The 26,829-nt window shown below is 40.2% G+C and overlaps 2 protein-coding genes across 4 annotated transcripts in view; both read right to left on the reverse strand.

Moving 5' to 3' along the window:
* The window catches only part of LOC119772102 (leucine-rich repeat-containing protein 72), a 15,727-nt gene extending 15,242 nt beyond the window's left edge, over positions 1-485 (reverse strand). The window contains exon 1 of one of the 2 annotated variants that reach the window (XM_038268401.1): positions 387-485. The gene's annotated coding sequence lies outside the window, so the exon portion shown is untranslated. The remainder of the gene's footprint in view (positions 1-386) is intronic. The other variant, XM_038268400.1, reaches the window with a different exon arrangement.
* A 5,757-nt stretch (positions 486-6,242) lies between these two features.
* The window catches only part of frem1a (Fras1 related extracellular matrix 1a), a 64,399-nt gene continuing 43,812 nt past the window's right edge, over positions 6,243-26,829 (reverse strand). For both annotated transcript variants that reach the window (XM_038268454.1, XM_038268453.1), the window contains exons 24-37: positions 25,993-26,257; positions 24,487-24,904; positions 24,144-24,345; positions 20,916-21,060; positions 20,696-20,825; positions 20,526-20,598; positions 15,495-15,644; positions 15,197-15,405; positions 15,052-15,099; positions 14,781-14,957; positions 10,852-10,983; positions 9,305-9,420; positions 9,097-9,182; positions 6,243-6,688 (exon numbers count right to left, since the gene is read on the reverse strand). In XM_038268454.1, coding sequence (XP_038124382.1) covers positions 6,486-6,688; positions 9,097-9,182; positions 9,305-9,420; positions 10,852-10,983; positions 14,781-14,957; positions 15,052-15,099; positions 15,197-15,405; positions 15,495-15,644; positions 20,526-20,598; positions 20,696-20,825; positions 20,916-21,060; positions 24,144-24,345; positions 24,487-24,904; positions 25,993-26,257 — 2,354 coding nt within the window. In that variant the 3' untranslated portion in view covers positions 6,243-6,485. The remainder of the gene's footprint in view (positions 6,689-9,096; positions 9,183-9,304; positions 9,421-10,851; positions 10,984-14,780; positions 14,958-15,051; positions 15,100-15,196; positions 15,406-15,494; positions 15,645-20,525; positions 20,599-20,695; positions 20,826-20,915; positions 21,061-24,143; positions 24,346-24,486; positions 24,905-25,992; positions 26,258-26,829) is intronic.

Genomic DNA, 26,829 nt, shown 5'->3' on the forward strand with positions numbered 1-26,829 from the left:
TCATAGAACAATGTCAAAGATATAAAACACATTTGGATCACTTCTCAACCTTTGCATCTATGCAGATCTTTGTGGAAATCCTGTTTATTCTATATAAAATCATAACATCCTATGGAGAGGATCTAGGTGCCCCCATATTAAAATTACAGTGGATTATTATTACAAAATGCTGCCAATAAAATATGTCTCCCTAATTTGTTTTGCCTTTTTTAAGAGACATGGGTGTTGCAGAAAAAAAAAATCCTTTTTTCTAAATCCTTTAAATCTTACCACAAACATTTTGAAATCATGCATTTTGATTCTCTGCTACGCTGCAACAAGAGGTCAAACATTACATCTGGATATATGTTCTTCAAATATATTTGTTGGGTTCTGGTTGGACTCACCGCTCTGAGGAAAACAAGCTGGATCTCTTCGCTGCAGAGTCTGAGAACTGCTCCAGGCTTCCATCAAAGGGCTTCTTTCATGCCCCGCTGAGATCACATGATGGAGATAATCACATTTCTGCCCAATCTTGTGCTTTAGACCCACTGGGCCTGATCTAAATAATGCAGTCTGGGGATCTTAACAAAAAGAAAAACAGTATAAAAACCTAAACGGCTTTAAATGTAACCGTTGTCTTCCTGTATAAAGGGGATTTCTGTACATTAGAGAAACAACCTTCAGGAATTCAAAAGAAAACTCAGATTTGATTTACTTTTCAGTGTTAAATTAGATCATAGTTGAGGAATTATACACTGTAAATGGAAAGTAAATACATGAAATGCTTCCTAAGAGCAGATTTGGATTTGTCTTCATCATATGACTATATATAATAGTTTCATTTGAATCAGAACTTTAAAAAAAAAAACGTTTTTATGATTTATGATTTTAGCATTTTTATTCTATTTAATGTGGTTAATGTTTTTTTATTTTTTTTTATTTTTGCTTAAACCTACTAGAAAAACTTTTCTGTAAAAATCTGCCTCAAAAATGTTATAAATTCATCTGCAGAAATTCTCCTATTAAAAAAATATCTAAAACATTCAGCTGAAAAGATGCATCTGCAGAAATTAAATTATAAAAAACTCAACTGCATAAATGTATGAAGTGGATTTTGTTCCATAATGGTTGCAAGCAAACAACACATTTTGTAAACAAAAATTTGACAAAAAGGCTTTTGTAAATACGAATTCAAAAAAATATCAACCAGAAATTAAACTTTAAAAAAAGTTCTTTATCGTTAAAATGCTTTGAGAGAAACTTTGCTTTAGTTAATTAAACTTTTTTTCAAATATTTTATTTCTTTTACAAAAACACATATTTATTTGACTTTAAAAGATTTGAAAAACAAAAATAGACATATCTCTCTCTCTCTCTCTCTCTCTCTCTCTCTCTCTCTCTCTCTCTCTATATATATATATATATATATATATATATATATATATATATATATATATATATATATATATATATATATATATATATATATATATATATATATATATATATATATATATATATGGAGAGAGAGAGAGAGAGAGAGATAAAAAAAACTGTTTTCTCACCCCTCGTGGGGTGGTATGTGTCATCCTCAAGCTCGGGTCCTCTGCCTGGGAGTTTGAGGGTTCTGCGCAGTATCTTAGCTGTTCCTAGGACTGCGCTCTTCTGGACAGAGACCTCTGATGTTTTACCTGGAATCTGCTGTAGCCACTCTCCCAGTTTGGGGGTCACAGCCCCCAGTGCTCCAATTACCACTGGCACCACTGCTGCACTTCTGCTTCTCCCTTGTATCTCTTTAGGCGGGTGGCCAGGGCGGCGAGTCTTTGTTTGGCAGTTTCTAGAGCCTCAGGAATCAACAGCTTGTTGTACTTAGGTAACCTCTTCCCTACACCTTTCTGCAGGTCTTAGAGCTGACTAACCTCTCTTCGTGTTGCCTTGATCCTGGCTTCCAGCCTTCTTCTCCATGGGGGCTCTGCTTTGTGGCCTGTGGTGTTTATCCTATAGCCAAGCATCTCTAGGATCACTGTAGCTGTGGCGTACTGTAGGTCAGCTAATTGGTCTCAGTTATGTCTTTAGTAGGGATAGTATGTAGTGCTGCATTTACATCTTCTAGAAGACTTTCAGAGGGTACTCTGTCACTTAGCCTTGGCAGTCTTGGTCGTCGTACTAGGGGATCCAGTTTGGTCATGATCTGCCGTCGTAGGTCAGCCGCCCTTACGTTTAGTGGGCTTGTTGTTGTTGTTGGGGCTGGGGACCCAGTCTCTGTGTGTTGGGATGATGATATTTCCCTATTGACCTGTTGTCCTGACTCCCCCTTGCCGCGGCATGTCAGTTTTACCTCATCAATTTCTAGCTGTGATAGGAGCTGCCGTTTGCGGATGTTGGAACACTGAGTTAGTAGTTGTCTCTTTGTCAGTGTCGATGATTGTTTTTGGAGCTGCCATAACTCCCATAGTCACTGCATGTAACCTCTCTCACTGGGGTTGCTTGTATAGTAGCATTTCATCAGCAACTGACGTGGACCTTGTTAACCCGGGCGACGTCCGAGCCGGCATGGCTCTTGTATTTGCGGTTTCACTCATGTTACCTACTGAGCTATCCAGTTGCATATATATATATATATATATATATATATTTTTTTTTTTTTCTCATATTTTCTTCTTTCCTCTGGGGTGCGGAGCTGGTATATGTTGCCATCAGTCTGCATGGACAATGGCAGAATATAAATATGATATAAACCCAACTCTTTCCAAGTACTGGTGTGTCACGTGATTAAATGTCCGTATTTGATTGGCTGAGGGAGCTGCTGCTGGTGGCATAAGCAAATCCACAACTCCATCGATCCATTTTCTCCTGCTTCATCCGGCAGTCTACTGGTGAAAGGCGTGGTCAACCCTGGACAGGTCGTCAGTCACACAACACAGAGGTATATAATCTGCACACATTCACACCCAAGGATAATTTAGACACCAAGGGTCCGTTTCATGAAACAGGTTTCTAAACCTGAGATTTGTGTTGCGCCAATGCAATTTTTTGGCCCCGATACCGATATCAGGCTGTGCAGTATTAGCCACCGTGATACCGTACCAATACCATCTGTTTAAAATTGATATGTGTGTGTATATATATGAAGAACTGCATACTACCTAGATGTAAAATAATTGCCATCATGGTTTTGTTAAGCTGCTGCCTACCTTTGTGAAGCAGGAAAGTGAATCCAGTTGAACTTTTTATTGCCTACCTGGAATGGGTGACAATAGTTGAATACACTTTTGGCTCTAAAAGGGTATCGACGGCCTATTTGTTGGTACCTGCTGATACCGATACCACCATTTTAATGCTGTATCAGGGCCCCGCTCGATACTGGTATCGATATCGGTGCAACATTACCTGTAATACAAGAAAACAAAGTTTTCCGTTTCAAAAAGAGAGTTTACTCAGCCTCTGTTTCTGTTGCCATAGTAACTTTCTCTTCAGGGCTAACCTGGTCGGGTTAGCTCTGCAGGTTTTCTCCAAAAAACTCCTCCATTGTCTCCGCTCTCCTTACAGCCAATCACGCCGTTTTATTCCCTGATTAAGTCAGGCTTCATGTGCGTTTGATGAGAATCTTATTAAACAACAATAAGCATTTTTTTCACTGAGAAATATTTATCAGGAGAGGATTGTTTTATTTCTATTCATCAATTTTTACTGAAATAACTTTCAGATTACACATAAATAGATTAATTAATTCTGCGAGTGTTGGTAAGGAATTACCTTAGAGTAGGATTAGGATTAACTCAGTGATAACAACCTACTGAGCCTAGTGGCGCATTCTGAAGCCATTCTATGCGATTGATAACCTAACTAGTGACGACCATTTATTGGGATGATAACATGCAAAGCGGCTGCAAACAGCCACCCTGTGTAATGGAAGACAGAATCAAACTGAGAAGCCATTGAATGATGAACAGGTTCCATCTATTAGAACGTTTTTATGATTCATCTTCACCTGCTGCCAGATGATTGAACCTAAATACATACATTGATCCACTATTATTCAAGAAATAAACCCATATTATTATTGTAGTAACAGCAGAATATGGCAAGCCGTTTTGATATGTTTTAGTTTTCCTGAATATGTATTCCTGATATCTGAAAAAACATCTTTTCCTTGTCAAAATGACCATTTCAAACAAAATGGCATCCCTCACATCTAGAATAACCATCTGGAAGTCTAGAAATTATTTTTAGATCTTATATTCCTATTGTTACTTTTATTATTTATCCATTTTTATTATTTTGATTATGAAGAAATGTATTTCAAATATCCTAAACACATATCCAATCAAGCTGATAAATGTCAGAATGGCCAAAAAGTATATAACTCTTAATATCTTAATTCTTATTAATATAATTTTTTTTTTTTGTATTTTTTCGAAATTCAATTACTGCTGCAAAAATGTAATTTAGAAAATATATCTTTATAGTTCCATCTAGGAGTGAAGTTTTGATCAAGAAGAATGTTATTTTAATGATCTACAAATGGAACAACAGAAAATGTTTTTATTAAATGTACACACTGCTTGCCATAGCCCACTTCATATAAACCTACGCATTCACTAGAGCAGCAATCTTCTCCTTTGCCATCTTCCACTGCTTTGTGGCTGCAGCGCTGTTTCTGTATCTTTTTAACACGTTCTCCTTTTTTTTAATTTATTCATTAAAATATCTAGTTCCAGTGGGGTGAGATAGGCACTTCCTGTTGCCTGTTGTCATGGTGACTCATTGATTCCGGGTTCTATCGGCGCTCAACTCTGAGCGGACCTTCTAAGAGCTGGTCAAACTATTTCAAAGCAGCCGTGGTGGAACCGAAAACTCAGAGTTCCTGACTTTAGGCCAGATTCATTCAGAGTTGAGGGTTTTGAATCTGACTTTGTTAAACCTGCTTCGTGAAACGGACCCCAAGTAACCTAACAGTGTTGTTTTTGGACTGTGGGAAGAAACTGGAGTACCCGGAGAGAACCCACGCATGCACAGGGAGAACATGCAAACTCCATGCAGAAAGAATCAAACTCTGGATCTTCCTGCTGCAAGGAAACAGTCATATAACCGTCTGGATCTCCACTTTTGTATGCAGATTTCTGCAGGTAAATTACTTTATTAGTGAATTTTCAAAAGCTAATTCTGTGCTGGTGAATTCAAAGTAAAACATATATATAACATATTTACACAGGATTAGATGTTGGAGATCGGCCTGTTTTCCAGTGTGGTCCTGTTTCTCTGACCGTGACTGAGTGGATGTGCTCTCTTCGTCCTCTGGAATGGGAGCTGCCTTGGAGCTCGTCTGCCTGGCTGTGTGTTTCCTGGACGGGGCCGCCTTTTCCAGCTGCTTTTTGTGTCTCTGCTTCCGTCTCCTAGAACCCCAGTCGGCCTCGGCAGATGGCCGCTCACACTGAGCCTGGTTCTGCTGGAGGTTTCTTCCTGTTAAAAGGGAGTTTTTCCTCTCCACTGTCGCTACAAGCATGCTTAGTGTGAGGGATTGTATTTGAGTCAATGAGTCGATGCAATCAACTGGTTTTCCTTAGACAGAAAACTTTGTATCAATTGGACTGTATGATCTGGTTGAACTGTAAAGTGCCTTGAGATGACATGTGTTGTGAATTTGGCGCTATATAAATAAACTGAATTGAATTTAATTGAATTAAATTTTAATTAAAAAAAGGTTTAATTCTAATGATTCTCCCAGAGATTATAATATAACAAAATTATTTTTATTTACGCATCATAAAAATGTGACCTGAACAATAAGTGAGCTGAATTTTTTGCTGAGTATCATTAATTTCCCACTCAGTAGTGATGTCTTTTAGAATACACCTCTTTTCTTGCACCAATATTAATACAGATGGTTTAATAAACAGTAACTGGCAGTGAGGCTTTTAGCAGCAGAAGCTTCTTCTTCACCTTCTTCCATATTCTTCTTTAATGCAGTCCAAATGATGACATTGTAATCCCCAAAAACAAGTAGTGTTTCTAAATATAAGAATGTTTACAGATCATACGGTCTGTCATCTCTTCTCTACTTTCCATTCAAGTTCTGTACAGATTTGACCGTTTTCACTCCAATAAAAATTAACTAATACATAATAAAAAATATAATAATAATTGAACTTTATTGATCTCACAATTGAGAAATTTACCTCTGCATTTAACCCATCCCCTTGGGGAGCAGTGGGCTGCCATTGTACGGTGCCTGGGGAGCAGAGCGGCAGTCTGTGGGGCTCGAATCAAAACCTCAGGAATCCAAGTTTTATGCCCTAACCACTAGGCTGCCATTCGTGTAAAAAATACTTTAAAAAAATACTTTCACTGTGTAATAAAGTGTAATAAAGTTGCTCTGTGTGGCATTTTCACAATTAAATATAAAGTTTTTTGTTTTTTATCCCAGTGGTTTTTAGCGAGTAGTCTTGTCCTGAGCATCCGTCCTTCGTCATGCATCCCTGCAACGCCTCCAAACCTCGTTCTTAGAGTTTCACTGAGCAAACAAAGCGATGGCCTTTGCCGCTCTTGCAATCTCTGATTTGCCACTTGGCTCTTCTCCACACCAGCACACACTTCCGGTTGCCTTTCATTCTCGAGCGGGGAGGCGCCTTTTTCCAGTTCGTGTAGCTGACGGGTTCGCCGCCCGCCCACTCCCACAGTCCTCCACCCTTTCCGTTGCTCAGACCTGATGATAGATGATTGAATACATTTTTTTATTTACACATAAATGTTTATGACATCAAAACAAGAAAAATCAGTTTAGCAGACTGAAAATCCCTTTAGGTGTCTAATGTTGCGGTGCCACTTATAGATTCTGAGCTTGTAACTATGGAGTGAATTTTCCTCCATTATTGTTGCAAACATTAAACGTTTGACTGTTGAACTGCTGAAAAACTCTAAATCAAGTTACAGACTCTGCATAACACTGACAACACCAAACCAAAATTCTGCATATTTGCACCAAAATTTGTCCTGAAATGCTCTGAATGTCCATATCAATGCGTTTTTGCACCATTTTTTTCTCCCACACTGTTTACATTGATCACTGCTGCACTTTATGGAATGGAAATGGCATGATAATAAAAGTTGTCTAAGTCTAAACACAAATTCTGAAAAAGAAATGAGAAAATAAATTGAAGTGGACGTCGCTGACTTATGGACTTATTTGGTAAGCCTCAGTGCAAAAACAACATCATTTTTTTTTCTGTCCCAGTCTTCATTTGTTAGTTGATCAAACTCTGCCAAACGCTCTGCTAAACTGGCATCAGAAATCCCAGCAGAGTCTGAGTGGAGCAGACTGGTACTAGCAGTAGACATTAGGGATGGAAAGGTTTATGAAAACCGTCCGAACCGTTCGGTTCGACTGTCTCGGTTCGGTTCGCGTGTGTTTCGTTCGGTTCATGCGCTGCTCCTTTTTCTCATAGGCGAAGCGTTTACACTCCAGAGCAGAAGGTGGTGGTACTGCGACCAAAGCCAACCACCAGTAGTAAACAAGAAGAAGCGAAGCAGCGTAGCCGGGTTTAGCAGAAAAAAATATGTTGTTACGGAGAATTGTGTCGGAATGGTGAGTGGGAAAGAACAGGAGTTGGAAGACGCGCCAGCAGCACTTTATAGGTCTGCTGTATGGGACCACTTTGCATTTAGAGTGACCTACGATGACGGTGGAAAGAAAGCTGTGGATAAAAGTGCAACAGTGTGCAAGCAACACGTTTTGTTTATGCTAACAGCAACATGACCAACATGTCATGCTAACAATCAACATATACCGAACCGAAAACCGTGGATTTTGTGAACCGTTCCACCCCTAGCAGACATGCTGCTCTGTCAGGCTGTAATAAGTGCCATAAAACCTGACGTTATCCAATGAAATGTGTCTATATCAATTGAACGCGAACATGAGCTCTGTGTGTCGCTCATTAATCTCAAAGTGAACGTTACTTTCGTTCACGTTCATTACTTCAAAACTTATCCATTTAGTTTACCTTTCACTAAAAATATGACTGTGTTCATTGAACGCCGTTCACACACAACACTGGTGCCTAATATTCCGGTTAACTCTAGTTAACCGGAATATTAGGAATGCCAGATGTGTCTGCCAAAGGTGACTGAACTGGCAGCATTCAATAACTCCACATTTAATCTGCGGAAGCATGTTTTGGTAAGTATTCAGTGCATTGGTACTTCAAACAAAGTTTCGAAGTTTTCGTGAGTAATAGCCAATTAGCAAAACAACCTGTTTCGTGCCATTGCTAATTTTGTCTAGCACAGGGGTCGGCAACCCGCGGCTCCGGAGCCGCATGCGGCTCTTTCATCCTTGCTGATGAAGGTTTTCAGTCATCCAGGTCATAGTCATTCCGTAAAAATTCGAAAAATATCCACTGGACTTGGTTTCCAAGATTTGAAGACGTTTCGCCACCTCTCCAGGAAGATTTCCCAATTTGAAATGAGGTGGCGAAACGTCTTCAAATCTTGGAAACCAAGTCCAGTGGATATTTTTTGAATTTTTACGGAACTCTTTCATCCTTATACTGCGGCTCTGAGTGGCTTGGGAAAATAAATTGCTAAAAAAAAAAACTAAGTATTTCATTTAAGTCAGTGTTTCCCGCAGCACTATCTTGGCGAAGTAACTAAGTAACTTTTACTTAAAATACATTTTAAATTAGCTACTTATTACTTTTACTTGAGTAATTTTTCTGATGTGTAATTTTACTTGTACTTGAGTAATATTTCATCCAAGTATTGGTACTTTTACTTGAGTATGAAATTTTAGTACTTTTTCCACCTCTGGTTTTATGTTGTTTTATGTGTTGTTTTTCACATTTGAGACGCACGTGTTTGACTGTGCTTCTATTTTATTTTTTCTGAGGTGGTCAATAAGCGGACCAGTGTAGATGGCAAAAATGCAGAAAATCGTTCCCAGTCCGACCCTCTTTATCAGAGAAATGATACATATGTGTGGCAGAGTTTGCACATTTCTACTTGGAACAAGGATGTAAGTGCATTTCTGGGGTTTTATCCAAAAAAAAAAACATTTTCAAGTTAATTTTTTAGGTAAAATACATAATTCTTAATGTTACCCCACCAGATACTGACCTATCCAGAAAGGCTTTCTTCCACTGAAGTCCCACAACCAGTTCATGTCAGCTTTAGACAAAACGCTTGCAAGATTTCCTTTAAACCTGGTATTGAAAAAAAGTTAAAGGTGAATTGCAGAAAAATAAATAAATAAAAGAGTTCATTTAGAGCCAATCCAATGAAATATGTGCGAGTAATTTGCACAAAGAAGGATGTTTAACGATACCTTTCTCTGCAGGCCCTGTTTGCTGCACTCCATGTCAGCTTGTGCTCAGTGCTGAGAATAAAACAACGTCCTCCTTGAAAAGTCCATCCCTGAGGACACATCCTGGCACCAACCAGCTGTAGAAACATGGACACATAAGCATATAAGTTCAACTACTTTTAGACTAGCCAGCCTTCCCATGATTCCTTTGAAAATTGGTACTAACATACATCTGTGTATTTCAACCAAAAATATACCAAAAATAAGCTCTAAGTCATACTCACAAATACGAAGATGCATTCTCTGTGAAATGTTGCAAAGAAACCACACACTTCTCATGAACATGAAAAAGCTTTTTCTACCATTCTCGCCAATCTTTTCACTAGAAAATGATAAATCTTTATGTTGCTAACAGAGCACTTTGCTTTCAATCTGCAGGATTACTAGTGGTTCCTAGAATTTCTGAAAGTATAATGGGAACCAACTGTGGAACCAACTACCAGTTTTAGTTTGTGAAGTTTAAAACTTTCCTTTTTGATGAAGATCATAGTTATGATAGTGAGGATAACCTGGGCTATCTCTATAGTTCTGCTGCTATAGGCTTAGACTGCTGGAGGACATAGGGACCCCTTTTTCATCATTCTGCTTCATTCTATCTCTATTCTCCCACTCTGCAGAATCTATTAGTTCAATCTCTAACGTTCTGCTCTCTCTGCTTTTTCTCATAGTAGCTTCATCCGGTCTGTTCCTGTTTGGTTGTGACTCCATCCTGGAGAGAAATATCAGCTGTGCTGCTGCCATCAACACCTTTGTTTCTAGATGTTGGAGATCAGCCTGTTTTCCAGTGTAGTCCTGTTTCTCTGACTGTGACTAACTGGATGTGCTCTCTTCATCCTCTGACATAGGAGCTGGCTCGGAGTTCGTCTGATTGGCTGTGTGTTTCCTGGACGGGGCCGCCTTTTAAAGTTGTCTTTTGTATCTATGCTTCTTTTTCTATGTCTGCTTCTGTCTCCTTTAACCCCAGTGGGCCTCAGCAGATGGCCGCTCACACTGAGCCTGGTTCTGCTGGAGGTTTCTTCCTGTTAAAAGGGAGTTTTTCCTCTCCATTGTCCCTAAATGAATGCTTACTGTGAGGGATTGCCTTCAAGTCAAAGAGTCAACGCAATCAACCAGTTTTCCTTTGATAGAAAATTTTGAATCAATCTGACTGGATGATCTGGTGAACTGGAAAGTGTCTTGAGATGGCATTATGTGAATTGGCGCTATAGAAATAAACTGAATTGAATTGAAATGAATACTCCTTAGAAATGTTTGTTTTGGGGGTATTAAGTCCAGCTGTTTGGGATAAACAGGACTGGAGTTGTAACAGGCATTTACCTTTTTTTTCAAATATTTCTGCTTTCTACTCCATACATTTTAAGAATAGAAATAGTTGTTTTGGTTTTTTTTTCTTTTAAGCTCATTTTCATAATTGTAGCACATACCTGAAAAACAACATCCCAACTTAGATTGTTTAAAATCCATCATTAAAAGGCCCATAGTTAATATGAATATTAATGGGTTAATACCTGGTCAGTTGGTGCCCAGGGTTTCCAGGAGACGCCATTGCAATGAAGAAGTTGATTGGTGGACTGGTTGAAATGCAGGAGTCCCATCAGCTCCGGCACGCATGCCTTGGCTACAGAGATGATGGTGGATGCCTATGAGTAAAAAAAGCAAGTATAGTAATCTCTGATGTCTGCTTAAAATACTGGAGAACCACCAGTTAGATGGAAAATCAGGGCAGGAAGAAAAACAGTAGCAGATTATCTTAAGGTAAAGTTAATGCTTACAAAAAACTATTTTATAATGGAATTTCATCAACTGGACCAGACTTTCCTGTAAAAAAGTCCCGACATATGATGACGATGCAGGGTCTCAGTCATTTCGGGGAGTGGCGGTCTACTGGTTAGGGCATAGGGCTTTCAATCCTGATATTGGGTGTTCGATCCCCCACTCCCCCAGACTGCCAATTTGGCTCCCTGAGCAAGACCCTTAACCCCACACTGCTCCCTGGGTGCCGCACAATGACAGCCCACTGCTCCCCAAGGGGATGGGTTAAATGCAGAGATAAATTTCTCCAATGTGAGATCAATAATGTTCCATTTATTTATTGGGGTCATCACCTCCACAAACAGTCCAAATTACGATTTTAAATGTCATAATTATAACAAAATATACATGACATACCATAGGTCATTTTTTTTTTACTTTCAAGTGGCGGAAATGGGCTTCCATAAAAATATTTAGCCTATTGACCTTTTTGTTCAATAGGAATATCCATCAACTGTTGCTGAATAAGTCTCATTAGTGCAGTCGATGTTTGAGGACAGATCAACTCAACTAAACGCGCATAAAAGTCCAAAAATCTTTTGAAGAAAGAATAGCATTATTAACATTTCTTTTTTAAGAGTTTGACGTTGTGCAATCTTTTACTGAATTCCTGAAACTCCTCTAAATAGAAAACTCTTCCTCTGGGCCTCTAAGAAAGCCTATGGGGGCTACACTCACCGGCCACTTTATTAGGTACAGCTGTCCAACTGCTCGTTAACACTTAATTTCTAAGCAGCCGATCACAAGGCGCCAACTCAGTGCATTTAGGCATGTAGACATGGTCAAGACAATCTCCTGCAGTTCAAACCGAGCATCAGTATGGGGAAGAAAGCTGATTTGAGTGACTTTGAAATTGGGATGATTGTCGGTGCCAGAAGGGCTGGTCTGAGTATTTCAGAAACTGCTGATCTACTGGGATTTTCACGCACAACCATCTCTAGGGTTTACAGAAAATGGTCCGAAAAAGAAAAAACATCCAGTGAGCAGCAGTTCTGTGGGCGGATATGCCTTGTTGATGCCAGAGGTCAGAGGAGAATGGCCAGACTGGTTGGAGCTGATAGAAGGGCAACAGTGACTCAAATAACCACCCGTTACAACCAAGGTGGGCAGAAGAGCATCTCTGAACGCACAGTACGTCGAACTTTGAGGCAGATGGGCTACAGCAGCAGAAGACCACACCGGGTGCCACTCCTTTCAGCTAAGAACAGGAAACTGAGGCTACAATTTGCACAAGCTCATCGAAATTGGACAATAGAAGATTGGAAAAACGTTGCCTGGTCTGATGAGTCTCGATTTCTGCTGCGACATTCGGATGGTAGGGTCAGAATATGGCGTCTACAACATGAAAGCATGGATCCATCCTGCCTTATATCAACGGTTCAGGCTGGTGGTGGTGGTGTCATGGTGTGGGGAATATTTTCTTGACACTCTTTGGGCCCCTTGGTACCAATTGAGCATCATTGCAACGCCACAGCCTACCTGAGTATTGTTGCTGACCATGTCCATCCCTTTATGACCACAATGTACCCATCTTACGATGACTACTTTCAGCAGGATAATGCGCCATGTCATAAAGCTGGAATCATCTCAGATTGGTTTCTTGAACATGACAATGAGTTCACTGTACTCAAATGGCCTCCACAGTCACCAGATCTTAATCCAATAGAGCATCTTTGGGATGTTTTGTGGAACGGGAGATTCGCATCATGGATGTGCAGCCGACAAATCTGCGGCAACTGTGTGATGCCATCATGTCAATATGGACGAAACTCCCTGAGGAATGCTTCCAGCACCTTGTTGAATCTATGCCACGAAGAATTGAGGCAGTTCTGAAGGCAAAAGGGGGTCCAACATGTTACTAGCATGGGGTACCTAATAAAGTGGCCGGTGAGTGTATATGTATATATTTAAATCTATAAATTCAAGTATTCAGAATCCATGAGCCATATTCAGCTCCATAGAAAATCAAACGCATAAACCAAAGTGAAAGTATATTTTCCCTCAGCCTTGTTGGGTTGAAAGGAAGGTAAGGAGTGATAAAAGATAAGTGTTGAAATTTTCTTCATCCTCCTTGATGCCGTGAACGAAGACCTGTTCTGAGTGTTTGTCTGGCTAATGAAAAATGTATATCCTTGATGAACTGAAGTTGTTTTTTCTCCAAATGTTCATGTGTGAGGAAGTTCTTTATGCAGGGGTGGGGTGGTTCCATAGGAGAGAGAGAGCTGGAGGGATTTTGTAAGGTATAAATGTGTGTTCTTGGTTTGCCCCAGTCAGAGCTCTATCTCTCTATCAAAGGACGTAAAATAAATTTGAACTTTCTCTTGCAAGAGTCTCAATAAAGATGCTAGACTCCTATTAATCACTCTCAAATACGTTGGCTGTGTCCGAACGTACGTCCTAATCCCTATATGGGGCTCTATATAGTGGTTATGCCATTTTAGATGAGTGTCTGAATGTCTAGTAGATGAAAAAGTAGTGGACTCGAAATTTCCCACAATGCACTTTGAAAAGTAGTGATCATCCATGAGTTTGAATTCAGCAGCTGCATCCTCCGAAGGCCAGATTCATTGGCCGATAGCGTTATAACGCGGCACCGAGGCTTGTTTGGATCGGAAGTCTCCTCTTTATGCAACCGACAAATGCTGCCTCCTTTTTGCCCGTTTTGAAGGACAGGTCCGCTGTATCCTACGTAGCTTTGGCTATCCCAGGCTTCATTGCTAGTCCAAGCAAGCCAGCTACTCCATGCTCAGAGGAAAGAGGGAAATGGTGCAAAACAGTGTTTAATATTGGAAGTGCAGTTTATACAAGTATGTCAATAGTTCCATTTGAAATTAATGAAAATAGTTGTTTTAAATAGTGAGTCAGATATGTGGCGGATAATGTTTGGTTTACTGAAAGGTTTTATCTGTCCCTGTGCAAATGGGTTTGGCTGACATTTAAGCACAGATTCCAATATCTCTGCGGTTTGGAGACATTAAATCTGTGTCTGAGACGACGGTACTGCTGCTGAAGCTCCTGGAAAACGTTATTAGCACTGAGAACATTAGTGAGAAGTTTAGTATCTATTCTTTGCCTGCTTTGTGTATCAACTATGACTATTACTAGGAGACAGACAGTCAGTGAAAGCCGAAGAAGGGCGGACCTTGTTGAATCTATAGCCAAAACTTTTCCATGCCTCCTTATTTTCATGGCCCTTGAAAAGTCCAGTTAAACCGGGTCCTTGGATGACGCGGGCTCTGAAATCAAACGCATCCATGGTGACTATACAAGCAGATCTATCCAAGATTGCTTTGTGACTGCTTTCCTTGCAAGGCACCATGGGTTTTGTTGTAGCGGCGACTAATAACATAGATGGTCACAGGCACCGTGCGGGGAAGGGGAGTTACGTAACCAAGGGGGAGCGAAAAGTTTGCTATAAAGTCCACTATATTTCCCGCCTCTATTTAGTGATGGAGAGCTGAAACCAGACACAGTCGTTGTCTGACATTAAAGTAAAAGCAAAGCTGACAGGGTCAACATGTCTTAAATAAAACACTAACAGAGGCAAGAGACGCAACAGAGAGGGAATCTTCACACAGTTCATGACATCTCTCTCCACCACTGGTTAGCACAATTTTTTACTTACATTTCCTCGAGCTTGTCCCATCTTAACTTGAATCCTTCCTTCTCTTGGAGAGTCGGCGTCAGTAGTAAGTCCAGGTCGCTGTGGCTGTGAACCCCTGCTAACCACTCGGATGTTTGCCCTCCTGCTCATCCTAGATGATGCATCATCCTCTACTCGCATTTGCATGATTCCATGATACTACATGGAATCATACATCAAATCAGCAAAGAAACTAGATTGTTCTTCAGCCTTCGTTGATGTAAAGCTTGAAATCAATGTTGTGGATACTTACTGTGTAAACTACATCTGTCCCATTGTGGAACACTGTTGAAGGGGAAATCTGAAAAATAAACACAAACCTGTTTATACCACACACCGGTGATACAGAGGAACAAGGGATAGGGTGGAGGATAAACTAAAATGGCAGAAAGGCTTACAGATTTGGGATTGTTGACAACTCTGAGTTTCTTCCTCTGGAGATGTTCTCCTTGGGTAGAGATGCTGTCTCCTCTGGGCCATATAACCGATTCTTTACTGAGGGGAAGTTTCTCCAAACGGATGGACCCATGCTGGGGATACGTGTCGGGTTGAATCTCTTTTCCTCCCAGAAGAGGAGCTTGTTGGTCCTGCTTTGGTCTGCACTCTCCTGAGTTCATCAATTTCAAATAGGTTAGTCCAATTTTAGTTTTTTATATGAAGAAAAACGCTGTTTAAAATACACTAAGAATCTTTTACCTTTTCCCGGGTCTCTGATTGTAAGTTTAGCCTTGCTGATGCTACCAATGACCGTAGCTTCAGGAGAAACAAGCAGCACCTCGAAATGTTCATCTGCCTCCTCAATGTGGTCCTCAACGATATCAGTCTGCCAAGTCCGCTTTGTTACTCCTACAGTGAGAATAAACTTTAAATTGTTTGTAAATTAAAACCACAAAGGCCATTAAAAAGGCATGAAAGCACCCAAAATTTGCCCCGTTCATCTTCAGTGTGAACGTATCACAAAACCCTTTTTAGGGCAATTTACTGATCACTTGCATACCTGTTACAAATGGAGTCCCCCCGATCCGTCAGTGAGGTCTGGAAGCAGGGGGGGATTTACTAGCCTGGGTGCCATTCCGAACTTAGTCCCGCCCACAACGTTTGAGGTCGGGAAGTTCGGCCTGGCACTGCTGAATAGTAGCGCAAGTATGCTCGCCCAATATCTGGAGGGCCAATCAAAGGGCGGGCTTTATACGATGATGGACAGATGATCAACAGTAACGTAATCAACCACGTCACCAAACCACGCTTGGGTGACAACAACAATGGCTGCCGCTGGAGAGTTGAGGTGTGTGGATTCTGCTATTAGGTCTGTTCTAGAAGATATCAACAGCAAATTAATTTTAAAGAGGAACAGAGAAACGCGATCAAGGCTCATCTTCTTATTATAGGCGTGCAATTGCACGCTTTGATTTTTGTTGACAACAACTATGCGTCGCGTAACATACGTCACGCACTCCGTTGCTCTTATTGGTTGTAGGTCTATCCAATTGAGTGCAGAGGCATTTATTTTCCTGGTTCGTTCAAAACACGCCCCATAATCACAGCTCTATGGAGCAGCATCAGACTCATATTCTGGCTAGAATTAAGTAGGACTACGTCAGGCTAGGGATTTACCATTAGGCAATACTAGTCAATTGCCTAGGGCCCTAAGTTTCTAAGGTTCCCATAAAATTCTGTAAAACTCTTTTTACATGTATGGTTAATACAACTATTCAATCATTTTGCTAAAATGTCATAAAAAAGCTTATAATATTTTTTTCTTTTTATATATTAGGGCAAGTGGGCGTTTCTTGTTCCAAGTATTTCACTAAGTGTCCTAGGGTAAGGGTTAAGATGCTTATTTGCTTCCACCACACCTAACCAATACGAGCTTGACTGCTGCTAAGGAGGTTATTTAGCTCTTTGATCCAGGTGTTTGGGGCAAGCGACACCTCTTAACGCTAACAAACACTTTGTCATTGTTTTGGTTCTGTTAAAGTTTTATTTTTGAGTTTTCATTGTTTTTATTTCCATTTTGTATTATTCTAGTTATTTTTGATTGTATCTGAGTTCTTAGATATTTCTTGTTAGCCCTCTCTTGCCCTCTTGTGTCAGTCTCCTTCTCCTAGCTCCCTTCTAGACTATTCTGTTCACACCTGCTCCCAATCTGCTAATTAGCCTGGTCTTTGTTTCTCTCTCCCATATATGCACCTCTTGCCCAATCACTGTGGCTGGTTTGTTGTCATTCTTTGCCCCCATGTTGTGAGTATTTCCTGGTTTTCAGTATTTTTGAATTTTCGTTTCCGTTACCCTTTTTTGTTATTAGATCTGCAAGAAACAACCTTTAGCTTCAGTCTCTGCATGTGGGTCATCCTTCAAGCCTCCACCCTACTGTGACGTAATCTGCAGGTTTTCAGTTCAAATCCACTGGTTGAAAAACATTATGCAGGGTTATCTTTTTGTATTGCCTGAATTCACGCTAAATGTAATTTTACCAAAAAGCTGGTGATCATTAGCATTATGAGGTAAATAAGTGGTTGTTTCAAAGAGTAAAAAAGAGGCTAGATAGAAAACTATATATCTTGTTTTTATTCTGCTTTGCAGTCCAAGGCGGAAACCTTTGGAATACCTTTGTGCATACATCACACATTTGCTCAGGGCTCACCAGCTGGTGAACTATGGTTCAGGTCCGGACTCCAAGATGCCTTTACCTGGACTTCTGAACATTTTATGTGGTAAAATGATTCTTGGTGGGTTCACTCAAATGAGAATTTTTATCAGGCACAGCTTTGACAGCCCAGCTGTGGCTCTCTAGAGGTTCTCCACAACCAGTTCCAATCATGTTAAACCTACTGTTTGTTCGCACTGGAAGTGGGTGAGACAGAAGCTAGCCATTTACACTACCCTTTTGAAACCATTCCGAGAACCGTCTGAGCATGGTAACCCAGATAACTATTGAGTGTAAATCGAATGCAACTGAACTGGACCATGCCAGACACAAACCAACCCGGCTAAATCTAGTACTAGTTCAACAGTAGGGCTAGGCACCATTCATCTGTGGCTCGGTTCTCTGATAACGAATGCATCGGCAGACCGCATCATCTCCTATTTACAGCCAGCTGGCTCATTTTGTGGGTTTTCAGGTTTTGCAATTCAAATGTCTCTTCACCTGTTCACAACACGAACTTCTGCTCAGCTTATTAACAATAAATGTCATCAAAATAGCATGGTGTGAACTGAGATGATACCAAGACCACGAGGGATACCTTCTTCACCTGACATGCCGCAAATAATGAAATATCACTAATATAAAAGAAATAATATCCTGGATGTTGTGGGCACCACCATTTTTGTTTGCATAATTCCCGCCTTGAGACCTGTAGTATTGTGGGTCACCGATAGGAGGCGAGAAAATGCACTAGCATGAAGTTTAAATGGTCGTAAGAACCAAGCTTGGCAAGGTTAACTGATCCAAGCTCGGTCTGAACTCGGAACCGATCGGTTTCAGACAACATTTATGATTACTTGTTCAAAAACTCAGGAGGGTTGAATATAAAAATGGGGGATTCAAAAAAGAGTGGGCCAACAGAAATGCAATTGTTCTCCCAGGATACGCTACACGACTGATCTGATTAATTTGCTGTGACTCTGTTGTGATTGTAAAAAGTAGCAACATTTAATGCCACCATGATTCCAAGCAAAAAAAAAAAAGGAATTTTACTTTGAGGTAACCATGAAAATAAAAAACTCAGACTTCTGTTGAATGAATGTGGTTTTCTGAGCCCTAAACTTGGTATATTTTTCCACTACTTTGTGCTGCAACTGGATTCAGTAAAAGAAAAATCTACGGAACCAAGGTTGTATATTAGAAGTTGCTTTTAAAGAATACTTTCATTATCTATGTTTTTGTCCTTCACCTGCCTAGCTCCGCCCAGTTTCTCATTACTGTTCATCTGATCCACCTGCTCCAGCTTCTATTTAACCAGCCCTGTAACAAGTCATCAGTGCTGGATTATTGTTGAGCATTTGGTGAGAGTCTCTCTCTCATACCTTAGTGTTACTGATTACCTGATCCTGACCCATTCTGTCTTTGGACTTCTGAGCCTTCCTGTCCCTGTTCTGATCTGTTTTCCTGACCTGCAATCATCATCTGATCTCCTGCCTGTCCTGACCTCGGGAGCAGCTTCTGGGACTCACTGGACCCATCCCTTCGCATATTGTTGGCAGCCTATGGGCTGGAATCAACCTCATCCTCTGGGCACGGACTGAGCTATAAGACCAGGTTAGTGACTCTCATGTTCATTATCATCCTCCGTCAGATCAACATGATCACTAACCTGCATTCTCCTCCTGCAGAGGTTCCTGCCTTAGATGTCCTTCCTGCTACTGCAGATCCATCATTTTTAAATAAACGATTTTTGAAATATCCGACTGTCTGCCTTGAATACTGGGCATTCTGTTCTTAGCCTTTACTGTCTTTGCTGTTCAATTTTGCAAATGATTGAATGTTATCTCCTAATGAGAATGTTAAATACTTAAGAAAAGTGTTGTATAAAGTTTAGGAAGTTAAGTATTTTATAAGATAGAAGTCTATACCTGTGACACAGCGCTTAGGGAAGCGCTTAGTAGAGAATCACAGCGGCTCTCGCTGCTGTTCTGAAACAATGATTTCTACTTTCACTTGAAGTCACTTAATTTGCCAAAAACACTGAGAAAAGTCCACAGATTTGTGTCTTGAAATCACTTGGAACAGAAAAGTTGCTACAATAGAAGCGGCAGAAAAATCCTTAAATATAGCACAAAGTTGCTTAGTTGACAACACTGGACTGTCATTTCTAGTTTTCCTTCTAAACCCTGGATATTGCGATCAGCCTCTCATGACCATCTCCCGATCTGAAATCATAGGGTCAGGAGAAAATCCAACATATTTTAAATTTAGTTGTTCGTCGTCAGCAAATGCTCAGTGCTCATTGCGCGTAAAATAAGGATCCTTCTTCCTCTCTGACGAAAAACACAGGGACCTGGCATGGTGCGAGTGAAATGGAGTTCTTTCTGGAAAATTGGCAGACCGTAGTAGCCATGTTTGCTCAGCCATGTCTTTGTCCAAATATGTCGTCGCCTTTTCTCTTTAGGGCTTTCAGCACAAAATCGCACAAATTGCCAAGGCAGTGCGTTTCACTCTAGTGAGCTTAATATTCCTCTTCTACTTGTTTGGCTTCCAGGTAGACAAGTCCGAGTAGCGCCGTCTCTTAGTCCCATTTGGTTTTTAGACGTGCAGTGTGAGCAGGTAGATCGTCGGGCCGCACAGTGTGAAAGCGTACATCGTGAGATGTGAACTTATAAACCCTACAGTTTCATTGTACAGTCTGAGCTGTAGCTGCACACAACTTTTTTAAAAAATCGTGCAGTGAATGCCCGGCTTAAGAGGTCGGTTTATTCTGCAGGAAGCTGGTCTGTTGATAGAAACGATCGATGGAGCTAAAGCCAAGACGATTGTGGTTGAAAACCTATTAGAGGCTGAAGAAGACCTGATTCTAAAGCTGGGTCATGTTAGCAGACCAGACCCTCTTCAAATCGATCAATTCAGCTAATTCAACACATTTCTGTTGATGCTACTTTTGTTTTAAAGCTTTGACAAAAGTTAGAAGTTCTAAAATTCAACCAGCATAAACCTCTAATCAAACAAAACATTTCTTTGCTACTCTTTTGCAAAAAAAAAAATCATTTTTGCCACTAAGATTTTGATACCTGGATCGAACTGAATCAGCGAAGAGAGGCTCGTACGGAAGTCTTTTTCTGCAGTTGCGGTGCCCTCAATCACCTGGAAAAAAAGAAAACACAAGAAAAAAAATGATGGCTTTAGCACTGCAGCAATTTCCTTTGCATGACCCTGAGTTTTATCAGCACATGATGGAGACCTTGACAGTGACGTAAGATGACTCGACTAGGTTCCCACTTCGAATGATGTCCAGAGAAATTTTTCCCTGCTCCTCACATGAGGAGGACTCAGACTGAGAAAAATCCACTCTGCTCCACTGGAATTGAAGTCTGCAAAGACAAGGACCATGCATGAAGAAAACCAAATGGCTAATTCAGTAAATCGGATAAATAATTAGAGTGAAAGTGAACATTTCTTACATGTGAGAGGGCCCCATGTTACCTAAAGGATCAGACACCTTGAACTCCAGGCTGTCTGAGAGAATCTCCCTATCTGGACTGATGATATAAGCAATTGTCCTTCTGCTGAGCTCAGACTGCGAGAAGCGCTGTGGCACAAATCTGCCTGTGAAGAGAAATGAAAAACGTTTTGTTTTTTTATCTGAATGATACGAAAGAGGATTAGGGCCAGTAAAAAAAAACAAAAAAGTTAACAGATTTTAAAATTTTATTTCAGTTTATTATGGGAAAAATTCAGAATTCTGACTTTTTTTTCTCACAATTCTGACTTTAATCTCAGAATTCTGACTTTTTTCTCAGAAATCTGACTTTAATCTCAGAATTCTGACTTTAATCTGAGAAAGTCAGAATTCTGAGAAAAAAGTCAGAATTCTGAGAAAAAAGTCAGAATTCTGACTTTTTTCCCATGTAAAGCTGAAATAAAATTTAAAAATCAGTGAACTTTTTTTTTTTTTCCAGTGGCCCTAATGCTCTTTCGTAGAATGAAGTGTCAAGGTTTCAGAGCATCTTCAACTCTTCCTACACTTATTTCATAAAAACAAAAATGTTCTACCCCAGTAGTCCAACCACTGTAGATCGATAAATATAATCATAAAATACTGATAGATGAATAGTAAGAGAAATTCTAAATTATTTTACATTTCTCTATTTTACAACACATTGTGTCTCATATGAGAACTTGAATTTAAGGATGAGAGTTAGGTATAAAAAGTGAGCCAGGAAATTGTCTACATACCAAACTGAAAGATTGTTGTTCTCTACTTCAAAAACAATCTACTTTTTATATTTTTTTTATTAAAAAGTCAATGTATAACATGGATTTATAAACATTTAATTTCAATGTTAAGTGCTTTTTAAAAAATAATTGATCATAATAAAAAATGTCTCTAGACCTTTACTGGTTACCCCTGGTCTAGCCTACACATATATGACACACATTAACTTATTAAAGAGCATATATGCATAGATAATGTGTTTATTTTGGTCTTTTAATGGGTTGTAACTTGTAAGAGATTATTGTAATATTGTCTCTGGCTCATGTTACTTAAATAAGATCTAAGGTACCTCCTATTCATTCTGACAGCAGCTGTCTTAACTGTGGTCCGATCCAAGATGGCTGCCCTCTAAGCACCTCAGCCCTGCTGCAACTAACCTGACTGCGCCAGATGGATTTGCTCCGCATATCCATCTGGAAACCTTCCGTTAAAGTAATTTTGGGAAGGGGCAAAAATACTGGTTAGCTGATTGGCCTATGTTGGTGATAGACGGGCCAAATAAACCAATCAGTTAACGAAGCATATGACGTACTAACAGAGCAACGACGAAAACACAACCACAAGCCAGGCTACTCTTGCCAAAACCAGTCGGGAGAAGAGCAAAAACATCTTTTCCTCTGAGAAAAGCCTCCAGAGCAGTGTTTTGCTCTTCTTTCAGTGAAGAAATACTCTGTAATTCTGATAAAACTTGCTCGATAGCCACGCTAACGCTAGTTTCATCGGCTGAAGCCGCCATGTTCTTCAGACTGAACTGTCGCGCTTCTCGTTGCGTCACACCTCAACCCGCCTAAAAGCCAACGCTGATTGGACGTTTGTTTGGTGAACGGCTCCAAATTTTCTTCAACGGAGAGTCTCCAGACTAATTAGCGAGTGAAATCTTGAAAGTTCACGAGATCAGGATGGTCTCACGAGGCTATGCTGTAACAGCCTTCAAATGAGGCGTCTCGGTATATTATGTCTACGATAGCCATGATGTTACTTGCCGATCTGCACCGTGGGAGTAATACTCCAGCAACAGAAGCTCCGGGGAGGCAAAATTTCAGAGTTGCTATTTTTTATTTTATTTTTTTTATCACCCGCAACAACAAATTCGAATTAATTCATTGAGTTGATTTTTTGCCCAGGCCTAGTATTTATCCCTAATTTAAGTAGGTGGGTGGGAGTATTTGCAGTTGGAATTAGTATTTTCTTTCTCTTAAAATAAGATAATTAGATAATATGCACTTGAAATTAGATAATGCAATTGTTTTTTTTTCTTATTTTTAATGTAAATTGTCTTGTTCCGTTGGTGTATGGAGGATAAAAAGTGCCAAAATTAAATAAATAAATACAGCATTAAATCAATAATTAAATGTGTCAATAATTAATTAAATGTGGAATTAAATAAATAAATGTGTCATTCATTAATTAAAACCATGTCACTCAAAGTTAGGGGGCTGGGTTAACGCAAATCGAGTCTCTGTAATCGATTTGCTTCGCCTTAATGTGCAGGGTGACCAATCAGGTGTTAGATAACCGCCCCCTAACTTTGATGGGTGAGTTTGACAGATTCTTTTAATGGTTTCGATGCACTGCGACACAGGACCATGAAATAATTAAATGCACACTGAAATAATTATGTATATATTTTTAATAAAATGAATACATATTTTATTAAATTAATGACACATTTATATATTTAATTCCTTATTTATTTAATGAATTACACATTTAATTAATTGTTTATCGCTGTATTTATTTATTTATTTGTTGCACTTTATATTAGTGACGTGGTTTTAATTAATGAATGACTCATTTATTTATTTTCACATTTCACATTTAATTATTGACACATTTAATGATTTATTTAATGCTGTATTTATTTATTTAATTTTGGCACTTTTTATCCTCCATATTGGCGAGGTCTCTCACTTGCCTTCTCAGTTTTGAAACAGATGCACTTATTTTGAGAAAAAAAATACTTATTTAGATTTAGATCTTTCCAGTGTGTTCTCTCTTCATCCTCTGACATGGGAGCTGGCTCGGAGCTTGTCTGCCTGGCTGCGTGTTTCCCGGAGGGGGCCGCCTGTGGAGCTTGTTAATAGCTGCCTTTTGCATCTCAGCTTGTTTTTTCTATGTCTGCTTCATTCTCCTTGAACCCCAGTCAGCCTCAGCAGATGGCCGCTTAGGCTTAGCCTGGTTCTGGTTCTGCAGGAGGTTTTATGAGTTTTTCTCTCCACTGTCGCTACAAGCGTGCTCGAATTATTGACTTACATCAATATTTGAATTAACCAGAATTAATCCCTTAGAACTGTAAGGTCCCAAGGCTGACCCTTTTAATGGTACCCTACATAAATTAAATAACAACCAAAAGGCAAAGTAGTGAACTGACCAGCATCATGCAGGGTGGATAGAATGACATCGTTATACTGACCTGTGGTAATGTTTTCAAGGTAGCCAAAATAAGGTGAACGAACTATCCAAAATATGAGCTCTTCTTCTCTGCTGTCTCTGTCCTGAGCCTTAAGCTCTCGAGATGTCAGGAAAATCCCATATCTGCCATCGGGTAAAAGCTCTGCTTTCCAAAGTGGGAGTAGCTTCATTACTTCTGGAGAAGATTTATCTAAAGGCTTGATCTGAAAATAAACCAGAAATGTTTGTGCCAAATCATATTTATTATAGCTCTCCATTATGGAGTCCCACACTGAAAGGAAATGGCAGCAAAACCAAATTAAAATCAATTTAACTCATAACCTGTATATTTTTCTTTTCCCCACCTGAATGGTGAAAAACACTGGCTCCGTTTGCAGCTTTCCATCTAACAAAAAACCTCGTCTGGATGTGTCAGAGGCCGTGAAAGCAAACCGGTCGATCTGAGACGGTCCCCCGTCATGTCTGTATGTCACCTCCAGCTCCTTGATGTGTTTCATCGAAAAGTTTGAGCCAGCAGTCAGTGTAACACCAGCTAAAAGAAGAGTCCCATACTGCGGAGGCTGGTGGAGAGAAAAGGTCAGGGCACCAGGTGGAGTGTCAGGATCCGACAGAGAGAGACAGTCTGGGCCAAGGATCATGGTGGAACCCTGAGGGACCTGGAGGCCTTTGTTGGACGTCAGTGATGGCAGAACACGATCCACCATTTCCACATGCAGCTCTAAGCTTCCATGTCGACTAGTCTTACCATTGCTTACAACAAACCTGTCAAAACACACAACAGACCGGGTATTAGCATACAGGATCTGGACCAAAACTTTGTCTAGTTAAGTCGGGAGGTTACGAGTAGTCTGTGCAGTGTCATTTTAGTCAGTGATGATTAAATTATTTTGTTGACGCTTCTTTTCTTCATGAGGATGACGACAAGCTAAAGATGGATCGTGTTTGTGAGTTTTCTTTGTTGACCGGGCGTACCCTGTATAATATTTTCAATTGTTGTACTCAGCTATAGCTGAACCTGTACGACACAACCACAGGGTTTGAAAGTTCACAGCTCACGATGTATGTTCCTACACTGTGCGGCCTGACGCTCGGATGTGATCTACTGGCTCACACTGTACGTCCAAAAACGACATTTCGGACTCACCTCCTAGAGAAAGCGCTAGTCGGACTCGTCACTCAGGAAGAAGGAGAACTGCACTCTGAGCAGCACGCAAGGTTCGGGTAAATTGGCTTGTAGTTCTGTTCAACAGCAGGATTTAAGACAGAGACCCCTTTTCATCATTCTGCAGAATCTGTTAGTTCAATCTCTAACGTTTTTCGAGTTTTTCCTCTCCACTGTTGATACAAGCACGCTTAGTGTGAGGGATTGCCTTCGAGTCAATGAGTCGATGCAATCAACTGGTTTTCGTTAGATAGAAAACTTTTAATCAATTTGACTGGATGATCTGGTGAACTGTAAAGTGCCTTGAGATGACATGTGTTGTGAATTGGCGCTATAGAAATAAACTGAATTGAATTGAATTTGTCTAAGAACACCTCACAAGGGCCGATTGAATGTCAAGCATGTTTGATTTTCTCCCAACCTTACGATTCCTGATCAAGAGGTGGTTGTGAGAGGCTAATTGTCCCTCGTTACCCCCTGTATAATACTCGAAGCATGAAGCATGATGAGGCTGAAGCTGGGCCCGATCAAAAACATTTTTGCACAAAAGGAGAATCGGCCCGAAACTTGCAAAAACTCATATAGTGTATGCCGCTTAAACAAAACTTAAATGTTAAAGATTTTGTTCCCTTTTTGTATTTTGACTTGTCATGGAAAGTTGCTAAAACTTAAAGGTATTCAGACTTACTGAAACTTTTCTGTTGCCTTTTCTCCTCTGTTGTCGTGGACGTAAGCAACAAGGTTTGCTGCTATGTCCATTTGGCTGAAGGTGGATATAATCACCCCTGGATGTTTGATGTACTCTATGTGTCCGTGAGCAGGTGGGCTGGTGATAACGTATAGAAGCTCCTCTGGCTTGTCTGTGTCATCTGTGGCCAGCAGCACATCGGTGGTAAGAACCACACGGTCTCCTCGGCTGACATTTACCGGCTTCACAAAGATGGCAATGTTTCCTGAAAGCACAAGTAGGAAGTTATAGAGGTTCCAATTAGAAGTCTGTCTGTATAAGGAAAGAAAACTTAATTAATTAATGTTTCTTTGCTGTTGGTTGTTATCAAATCATTCTAAGAAAGCCATGGTGTCCTGGAGTATCTCCCTCCTAAATCCTCACCTACGTTAAGAGTTAATGCTAGAACTGACCTAAAACAAGTTTTAAAATGTACAACCATCAACCTGAGAAAGATTTCTGGAGCAAATCGTGGGTCTTGAAGCCTTTCAAGCAGGCCACATATGTCCAAAACAGGGTCCACTATTGTTTCACAAACTTAGAAGAACCAAGGGAGAGATCCCAACAGAGTCCAGCAATGTCCCAATTGTTCATAACCAACCCAATGCATCCCTAAGAATGATAGGTTACCAGCCAGAAGTCATTGTATTTCGATACCAAACCAAGGGGATGGGTGTAGAGGCAAAATGGCCACACATCATGCCTTTTACACCCCTCATTTACCACAAGACCCTACTGCTGTTTGATTTTACTTTTGTGAAGGATGCATGGGTGCCAAAGTGTCAGCACGAGTCCCCA

This window comes from Cyprinodon tularosa, unplaced genomic scaffold (genome assembly GCF_016077235.1).
Source record: "Cyprinodon tularosa strain WSP-4 unplaced genomic scaffold, ASM1607723v1 ctg70, whole genome shotgun sequence".
NCBI classification, from domain to species: domain Eukaryota; kingdom Metazoa; phylum Chordata; class Actinopteri; order Cyprinodontiformes; family Cyprinodontidae; genus Cyprinodon; species Cyprinodon tularosa.